Source organism: Littorina saxatilis, linkage group LG11 (genome assembly GCF_037325665.1).
Source record: "Littorina saxatilis isolate snail1 linkage group LG11, US_GU_Lsax_2.0, whole genome shotgun sequence".
In the NCBI taxonomy this organism is placed as follows: domain Eukaryota; kingdom Metazoa; phylum Mollusca; class Gastropoda; order Littorinimorpha; family Littorinidae; genus Littorina; species Littorina saxatilis.
In genome coordinates this window covers 5,426,587-5,436,773 of record NC_090255.1, presented here as the reverse complement: position 1 = coordinate 5,436,773, position 10,187 = coordinate 5,426,587, and the positions used below count along the sequence as shown (strand labels likewise).

At 40.7% G+C, this 10,187-nt stretch overlaps 1 protein-coding gene, 1 long non-coding RNA gene and 1 other non-coding gene across 3 annotated transcripts; 1 reads left to right on the top strand and 2 right to left on the bottom strand.

Annotated features, from left to right (window-relative positions):
• Window positions 1-1,560: 1,560 nt before the first annotated feature.
• On the bottom strand, window positions 1,561-1,780 carry LOC138980934 (small nucleolar RNA U3). The gene has a single exon (XR_011460501.1). It is a non-coding gene; the product is annotated as a small nucleolar RNA U3 (small nucleolar RNA).
• A 3,817-nt stretch (window positions 1,781-5,597) lies between these two features.
• LOC138979600 (uncharacterized) lies at window positions 5,598-6,304 on the top strand. Its single transcript, XR_011460060.1, has 2 exons — window positions 5,598-5,743; window positions 6,137-6,304. It is a non-coding gene; the product is annotated as an uncharacterized lncRNA (long non-coding RNA).
• LOC138979599 (ras-related protein ORAB-1-like) lies at window positions 6,143-6,999 on the bottom strand (the record flags this gene model as incomplete). The annotated part of the gene is given in 1 exon segment (XM_070352309.1): window positions 6,143-6,999. A coding segment is annotated over 1 exon segment (597 nt), but the record flags the coding sequence as incomplete, so codon positions are not given.
• Window positions 7,000-10,187: the final 3,188 nt, after the last annotated feature.

The following is a 10,187-nucleotide window of genomic DNA, read 5'->3' as shown; positions in this document are numbered from 1 at the left end:
TCTTCGACGAAGCCCGGGGTTCGGTATTGCATTTCAGCTTGGTGGCTTAAAAATTAATTAATGACTTTGGTCATTAAAAATCGGAAAATTGTAAAAAAAAATAAAAATTTATAAAACGATCCAAATTTACGTTTATCTTATTCTCCATCATTTGCTCATTCCAAAAACATATAAATATGTTATATTTGGATTAAAAACAAGCTCTGAAAATTAAATATATAAAAATTATTATCAAAATTAAATTGTCCAAATCAATTTAAAAACACTTTCATCTTATTCCTTGTCGGTTCCTGATTCCAAAAACATATAGATATGATATGTTTGGATTAAAAACACGCTCAGAAAGTTAAAACAAAGAGAGGTACAGAAAAGCGTGCTATCCTTCTTAGCGCAACTACTACCCCGCTTTTCTTGTCAATTTCACTGCCTTTGCCATGAGCGGTGGCCTGACGATGCTACGAGTAAAATGGCATTGCGTTCAGTTTCATTCTGTGAGTTCGACAGCTACTTGACTAAATATTGTATTTTCGCCTTACGCGACTTGTTTATATTTAGTCAAGTTTTGACTAAATATTTTAACATCGAGGGGGAATCGAAACGAGGGTCGTGGTGTATGTGCGTGTGTGCGTGTGTGTGTGTGTGTGTCTGTGTAGAGCGATTCAGACTAAACTACTAGACCGATCTTTCTGAAATTTGACATGAGAGTTCCTGGGTATGAAATCCCCATACATTTTTTTCATTTTTTTGATAAATGTCTTTGATGACGTCATATCCGGCTTTTCGTGAAAGTTGAGGCGGCACTGTCACGCCCTCATTTTTCAACCAAATTGGTTGAAATTTTGGTCAAATAATCTTCGACGAAGCCCGGACTTCGGTATTGCATTTCAGCTTGGTGGCTTAAAAATTAATTTATGACTTTGGTCATTAAAAATCTGAAAATTGTAAAAAAAAATAACAATTTATAAAACGATCCAAATTTACGTTTATCTTATTTTCCATCATTTGCTCATTCCAAAAACATATAAATATGTTATATTCGGATTAAAAACAAGCTCTGAAAATTAAATATATAAAAATTATTATCAAAATTAAATTGTCCAAATCAATTTAAAAACACTTTCATCTTATTCCTTGTCGGTTCCTGATTCCAAAAACATATAGATATGATATGTTTGGATTAAAAACACGCTCAGAAAGTTAAAACAAAGAGAGGTACAGAAAAGCGTGCTATCCTTCTTAGCGCAACTACTACCCCGCTCTTCTTGTCAATTTCACTGCCTTTGCCATGAGCGGTGGACTGACGATGCTACGAGTATACGGTCTTGCTGAAAAATGGCAGCTACTTGACTAAATATTGTATTTTCGCCTTACGCGACTTGTTTATTATGCTTCTCGAAGTTTAATCATTCGCTCATACTGCACCAACAGTAGTTTTAAAAAGTTTTGAAAGAAGGGATGAAGTGGGAACAGTTATTGGGTAAGGATAAAACAGCGGATATACCTGAAGAGAGTAGGGAAAGGGATAGTCACAGCTTAAAGATATTGCTAATTGGAACCGTAACCGCTCAGAATGCCACCCCTTCCTCCAACTCCCCACAGAAGGGAGGAGAGGAACGTTCATCAATGGCACAAGCCAACCGCTAGAGCCAGCAGTCAGCCATGCCCGCTTCGCGCTCAGAAGGGGAGGCTGCTTCTCGTCCTCGCGGGTTACGATCCTGTCAGTTTTACCTGACGTCTCGGCAGAACATACTTTTGAAGTGATCCCTAAAAGTATGATCTTAGTAAGAAAGTGGGTTAACCGAGACCCCAGCTCAGGGACGTTTGACTCAGAAAATGGGATGTGCTAGATATATGTTAAATAATAGATGATAATTGTATTTAAACGTCATATCACAGATTTTATTTGATTATAAGGAGATGTATTAGATGTCTGCTCACAATGTCGGTTATTTAAAGTGACCCAATTTACCTCATTTTGACTTATAAAGGGATGGTGTATTTGTGATACTGTAGTTTTAAGGAATAAGAACTACTCCTAGTTACTTCCCTTGAACCCAAAACCTTGCTGTTAACAGTGGTTATCTCCCATGTTTAAATTCACTGAGTGTTCATTCCCAACTCTTTCAACCATCTTCGCATCACTTCAAATATCAGTCTAATACCTTCTTTCTTTCTTTGTTTTTACATTTAGTCAAGTTTTGACTAAATGTTTTAACATATACGGTGAATTGTAACGAGATTGTGATGTGTGAATACATGTATTCACGTGCGTGTGTGTGTGTGTGTACACGCAGTGTGTGTGTGTGTGTACACGTGTGTGTGTCAGTGTGTGTGTGTGTGTACACGTGTGTGTGTCAGTGTGTGTGTGTGTGTGTGTGTGTGTGTAGAGCGATTCAGAGAAAAATGCTGGACCGATCTTCATAAAACTTAACATGAGAGTTTCTGAAAATATGACATCCCCAGATGTTTTTTTCATTTGTTTAATAAATATCTTTGATGACGTCATATCCGGCTTTTTTTGTGAAAATTGAGGCGGCACTGTCACGCTCTCATTTTTTTACCAAATTGGTTTAAATTTTGGTCAAGCAATCTTTGACAAAGTCCGGACTATGCGATTGCATTGCAGCTCAGAAGCTTAAAAAATAGTTTCTTAGCTTGCTCATTACATTTGTCATAAAAATCGATTTTTTGCAAACAGATTTTGCATCTAATGCAAGTTCTGATCTAAAAATACATACGTACATATGTCATGTTTACTCTTAAAATGTGATCACAATTAACGAAAATAGGATAATTAGTATGCACTACGAATAGCATTTGAGAAATCGACCAAAAAATGATTTCATCTTATTCCTAATCATTTCGTGATTCAAAAAATATATATATATAATATGTTGTACTGACAACAAGCTCAGAAAGTGAAAAAGAATACAGAAAAGTGCGCTTTCCTGCTTACCGCAATACGTTATTGCACTATACTGGCTTGTCAGTTTCACTTCGTGTTGCACGGGAAAAGTGAGCAATTTCCTTGCTGCGGGGATTGACGAAGCTGTTATGTCTTGATGAAAAAATGCAGTGCGTTCAGTTTCATTCTGTGAGTTGGACAGATTGACTAAATGTTGTCATTTTGCCTTACACAACTTGTTTACACTTAAATTGAGCTCTAGCTTATTTCAACATTTTGAAATTACTCAAAATATGCTTTGAACAAACCAGTTTCGACTTCAGTCTGGAAGTTTTTCTTTTTACTCCAAAGTGCAGCGGTTTCTCATTGTAAGTAGACAAAAGGCAAGGAAACTGCCTTTTCTATTCTTATGAAATACCGTTAACCAGAGAGCTTTTGAATTGTGTGTTTTTATACCATGTTTCTCAAAGTTTAATCATTTGCTCATACTGCACAAAGAGTAGTAAAAAAACCACCCTGCTTTGAATGTTTGCTTGAATTGCAAAATACTAGTGGTGAGTGGATACATTCTGTGGAAAGGGATAGTTTTCTGCATAATAGTTTTAGCTTCTGTATACCACATCCCCCACACACACACACACACATCCCCCCCACACACATCCCCCCACACACACATCCCCCCACACACACACATCCCCCCACACACACACCCTCCCCCCCCCCCCCCCCCATCATCTTGCTTATCAGTTCAAGTTTGACACGAGAGTCGATCTGCCCAGCTAACCGACCACCTCTAAATAACGACCACCGATAAGGATATACCCTCCATTTGTTTGCAATGTAATTCCCCTTTCCATAGTGATCACCTGTCTTTAATGACTACTTTAACTGTTTTTAATATCGCTTCACACGACTTTTTTCAACATGCAGAACTCGCACGCTGACACGCGCACCCTGACGCATTGCACCGGCAAACAGGCCGACATATAACACACACAGATACAGACACACACACAGCCACACACACACTCACACCCACAGACGCTTGCACACACACAGACACACACACACACACACACACACACACACACACACACACGCACACAGGCGCACGCAAAGACACACCCACATAGACACACACACACACACACACACACACACACACACATACACACACACACATAGACGCACATACACACACATAGACACACACACGCACACATACATTCACGCACGCAGATTTGTACACATACGTACACACCGTGACACACACACACACACACACACACACACACACACACACACACACACACACACACACACACACACACACACACGGCACACACACGCACGCACTTTCGTACACACATACCTACACTCACACCCATACACACACCCACACACACATACAATACACAAACGGAGAGAGAGAGAGAGAGAGAGAGAGAGAGAGACACACACACACACACACACACACACACACACGCACGCACATTCGTACACACATACCTACACCCCACACACATACCATACACAAACGGAGAGAGAGAGAGAGAGAGAGAGAGAGAGAGAGAGACACACACACACACACACACACACACACACACACACACACACGCACGCACATTCGTACACACATACCTACACTCACACACATACACACACCCACACACACATACAATACACAAACGGAGAGAGAGAGAGAGAGAGAGAGAGAGAGAGAGAGAGAGAGAGAGAGAGAGAGAGAGAGAAAAGAGATAGAGACAGAGACAGACACACACACAGATAGAGACAAACAGACAGACAAAGGCAGAGACAGAGAAAGGCAGAGACAGGGAGACAGAGAGAAAGAGAGAGAGAGAGAGAGAGAGAGAGAGAAAGGAGATAGAGACAGACAGTCAGAGAAAGGCAGAGACAGGAAAAGAGAGGGAGAGAGGGAGAGAGAGAGAGAGAGAGAGAGAGAGAGAGAGAGGGAGAGAGAGAGAGAAAGGAGAGAGAGACAGAGAGAGAGAGAAAGGAGAGAGAGACAGAGACAGACAGACACACAGATAGAGACAGACAGACAGGGAGAGGCAGAGACATGAAAAGAGAGAGAGAGAGAGAAGAGAGAGAGAGAGAAAGGAGAGAGAGACAGAGACACACAGACAGACACACATATAGAGACAGACAGACAGAGAAAGGCAGAGACAGGAAAAGAGAGAGAGAGAGAGAGAGAGAGAGAGAGAGAGAGAGAGAGAGAGAGAGAGAGAGAGAGAGAGAGGGAGGCGGGGGAAGACAGACAATTCACTCCAATACTCCAGACACACCCACAGTATAACAGGTGAACTCAATTTGACATGTCCATGCAGAAACACTTTACAATGAATTAATTTATTCACAAATCCAAGAAAAAATTATTTCGCACCAAAGAAAACACTTGTTTTCAACATCAAACGGTCAAGCCAAAATGTCCACGCATATGGCCAAGCAGATGTCCGTTACAGCTGTTCTAACCCAAACACAAATCATTAATTCGAGTAATGAATTGTATATACTGATGTAAGCCTATTTAAGGGTGTGTTTTTTGTGTTTTTTTTTACATGGTCAAAGAAACATTTCTTCACAAATACGAAAATAGCATAAGATATACTGAGGACATTTCTCTACACCAAAAAGAAACAATCCTCCACAACAAAACGATGGATATATGTCAGCAACAGCAAAATTTGCTATCGGGGATTTCGTGAAATCCCTAAAACACACTTTTAGTTAATAGGTTTAGGAGTAATGAGAGTTTCCCAAATCAACAAAACAACAACATCAACAGCAGACATGACAGATGAGAATCATCATAATCAGGCGGACGGGCGCAGTGGCGTGGTGGTAAGACGTCGGCTTCCTAATCGGGAGGTCGTGAGTTCGAATCCCGGTCGCTGCCGCCTGGTGGGTTAAGAGTGGAGATTTTTCCGATCTCCCAGGTCAATTTATGTGCAGACCTGCCAGTGACTTAACCCCCTTCGTGTGTACACGCAAGCACAAGACCAAGTGCGCACGGAAAAGATCCTGTAATCCATGTCAGAGTTCGGTGGGTTATAGAAACACGAAAATACCCCAGCATGCCTCCCCCGAAATCGGCGTATGGCTGCCTAAATGGCGGGGTAAAAACGGTCATACACGTAAACATCCACTGGTGCTAAAAACATGAGTGAACGTGGGAGTCTAAGCCCATGAACGAAGAAGAATCATAATCAGGAGCTTGCAGTTCAGATGATGTTTTATTTTTCCGAACACTGATTTTCCTGTTTGGGTGATTGGCAATAAAATCAAGATTTCCAGGTTTCTGAATGGTAATTTTCATCCCTGGAACAACAACAACAACAATAACAACAATAACAACAACAACAACAACAATAACAACAACAACAACAACAACAACAACAACAACAACAACAACAACAACAACAACAACCAAAACTTTCAAAACAAAACAAAACAAAACAAACAATAATGTCACATCATCAAGAACAACACTTGTTGTAAGTTTTCTCTATCGTCCCTCCACTTCCAAACAGCTTGGTCTTGCCCCCGTCGCCCCCACCCGTCCCTCCCTTTCCCCCACCCCCTCCCCCACACTCTTTCTCCTTCTTCTTCTTCTCGCGTATTTGATGGATGAGGCGAACGAAAACCTGCTCGATGTTCGTCAGATTCAAGGCGCTGGTCTCGATAAGCTGCATGCCAAAGGCTTCAGCATACCGCTCGGCCAGTTCGTAAGACACCGCTCTTTTGTGCGTAAGATCACATTTGTTCCCCACCATAATCATCGGCTGATCGTCGCGGGTGAATTTGACCGCTTGGGCGAGATGGAACTGGATGTTATCGAAAGTTCTCGCCTGGGTGACGTCGTAGACGAGAACGACGCCGTGCGCACCCCGGAAGTAACAGCTGGTGACGGCCCGGAAGCGCTCCTGTCCGGCCGTGTCCCAGATTTGCACACGGCACTTTTCGTTGTCCACCATGATGTCTTTGATACCGAAATCTACCCCAATAGTGGGAGGGTAGTGATCCGGGGCGTTGTGGTCCACGAACTTCCGGATGATGCTCGTCTTGCCCACCTGGAAATACAATCATATTCAATTAAGAGTCAAATCAAATTAAATCAAAAAATCGAATTTAAATAAAATTAAAAATCAAATTAAATTAAATTAAAAAGAAGCTGTGTTGATAAGACTTGATCTTCTTCTTCTTCCTCATCAGCGTTCCAGAATTTTCTGGTTACGTGTGAGCTCGTTTGCCCATTTGGGTTCCCCACACTATGCTCTGAGAGCATAGTCAGCTTCACTACGCTTTCGTTGAGTAGGCATGCTGAGTATTTTCGTGTTTCCATAACCCACCGAACTCTGACATGGATTGCAGGATCTTTTCCGTGCGCACTTGGTCTTGTGCTTGCGTGTACACACGAAGGGGGTTAAGTCACTAGCAGGTCTGCACATAAGTTGACCTGGGAGATCGGAAAAATCTCCACTCTTAACCCACCAGGCGGCAGCGACCGGGATTCGAACTCACGACCTCCCGATTAGGAGGCCGACGTCTTACCACCACGCCACTGCGCCCGTCAAAGACTTGATCAAAACTATAACAGCGTCTAAATCAATAAATATTTCTTAAGAAAAGGGCGTTGATCAAAACTGATTCACGATCGAAGGAATCGATACAGTAGCAAGGTATGTTTTTGTTCTGAGATGAGGGGTGGATGTGACTAGGTGGGGTGACGTAGAATCAAACAAGTCGCGTAAGGCGAAAATACAACATTTAGTCAAGTAGCTGTCGAACTCACAGAATGAAACTGAACGCAATGCAACGCAGCAAGACCGTATACTCGTAGCATCGTCAGTCCACCGCTCATGGCAAAGGCAGTGAAATTGACAAGAAGAGCGGGGTAGTAGTTGCGCTAAGAAGGATAGCACGCTTTTCTGTACCTCTCTTCGTTTTAACTTTCTGAGCGTGTTTTCAATCCAAACATATCATATCTATATGTTTTTGGAATCAGGAACCGACAAGGAATAAGATGAAAGTGTTTTTAAATTGATTTCGACAATTTAATTTTGATAATAATTTTTATATTTTTAATTTTCAGAGCTTGTTTTTAATCCAAATATAACATATTTATATCTTTTTGGAATCAGAAAATGATGGAGAATAAGATGAACGTAAATTTGGATCGTTTTATAAAAAAAAATTTTTTTTTAAATTTTCAGATTGTTAATGACCAAAGTCATTAATTAATTTTTAAGCCACCAAGCTGAAATGCAATACCGAAGTCCGGGCTTCGTCGGAGATTACTTGACCGAAATTTCAACCATTTTGGTTGAAAAATGAGAGCGTGACAGTGCCGCCTCAACTTTCACGAAAAGCCGGATATGACGTCATCAAAGACATTTATCAAAAAAATGAAAAAAACGTCTGAGGATATCATACCCAGGAACTCTCATGTCAAATTTCATAAAGATCGGTCCAGTAGTTTAGTCTGAATCGCTCTACACACACACACAGACAGACAGACACACATACACCACGACCCTCGTCTCGATTCCCCCCTCTATGTTAAAACATTTAGTCAAAACTTGACTAAATGTAACAAGAAGACAGACAGACAGAGTCACACAGTGAGTACAACTGCACTTTTCAAACAGATGGACAGAAAAACACAGGTAATGTTGAACTTTATCGGTGTAAATTGAGGGCTCAAAATAAAGCCCAACGCTCAAGTTCAACAAAACCTAAACACATATCGAGATACTTACTGACAGACACTCCAAGATAAGTAAACATGTCGCGTAATGCAAAATTACTACATTTAGTCAAGCTGTGGAACTCACAGAATGAAACTGAACGCACTGCATTTTTTCACAATGACCGTAGTCCGCCGCTTGTGCAAAACGGAGTGAAACTGACGAGCCTGTTTAGCGCGGTAGTGGTTTCGCTGTGCTGCATAGCACGCTTTTCTGTACCTCTCTTCGTTTTAACTTTCTGAGCGTGTTTTTAATCCAAACAATATGATATCTATATGTTTTTGGAATCAGGAACCGACAAGGAATAAGATGAAATTGTTTTTAAATCGATTTCGGAAATTTTATTTTGATCATAATTTTTATATTTTTACTTTTCAGAGCTTGTTTTTAATCCGAATATAAGTTATAACATATTTATATGTTTTCGGAATCAGAAAATGATGTAGAATAAGATGAAGGTAAATTTGGATCGTTTTATATTAAAAAAAAATTATTACAATTTTCAGATTTTTAATGACCAAAGTCATTAATTAATTTTTAAGCCACCAAGCTGAAATGCAATACCGAAGTCCGGCCTTCGTCGAAGATTGCTTGGCCAAAATTTCAATCAATTTGATTGAAAAATGAGGGTGTGAAAGTGCCGCCTCAACTTTTACAAAAAGCCGGATATGACGTCATCAAAGACATTTATCGAAAAAATAAAAAATATCTGGGGATATCATACCCAGGAACTCTCATGTCAAATTTCATAAAGATCGGTCCAGTAGTGTACTCTGAATCGCTCTACATACACACACACACACACGCGCAGACACACACACACGCGCAGACACACACACACACAGACACACAGACACACATACACCACGACCCTCGTCTCGATTCCCCCTCTATGTTAAAACATTTAGTCAAAACTTGACTAAATGTAAAAATATAAGAGGAAAACACTCAGTAATAAAGCGAGCCTCAGGCAGACCAGGGACCTATATTAGGTCTATGGGTAGACTGAACAGGACAGATTGGCAACTAATAATTAATTAATTATTAATTAATTAATTAATTTTTAAGCCACCAAGCTGAAATGCAATACCGAAGTCCGGGCTTCGTCGAAGATTACTTGACCAAAATTTCAACCAATTTGGTTGAAAAATGAGGGCGTGACAGTGCCGCCTCAACTTTCACGAAAAGCCGGATATGACGTCATCAAAGACATTTATCAAAAAAATGAAAAAAACGTTCGGGGATTTCATACCCAGGAACTCTCATGTCAAATTTCATAAAGATCGGTCCAGTAGTTTAGTCTGAATCGCTCTACACACACACACACACACACACACACACACACACACACACACACACACGCACAGACAGACAGACACACATACACCACGACCCTCGTCTCGATTCCCCCTCGATGTTAAAATATTTAGTCAAAACTTGACTAAATATAAAAAGGAAGACAGACATTGGGGTGTGCACGTTAAAGATCCCACGATTGACAAAAGGGTCTTTCC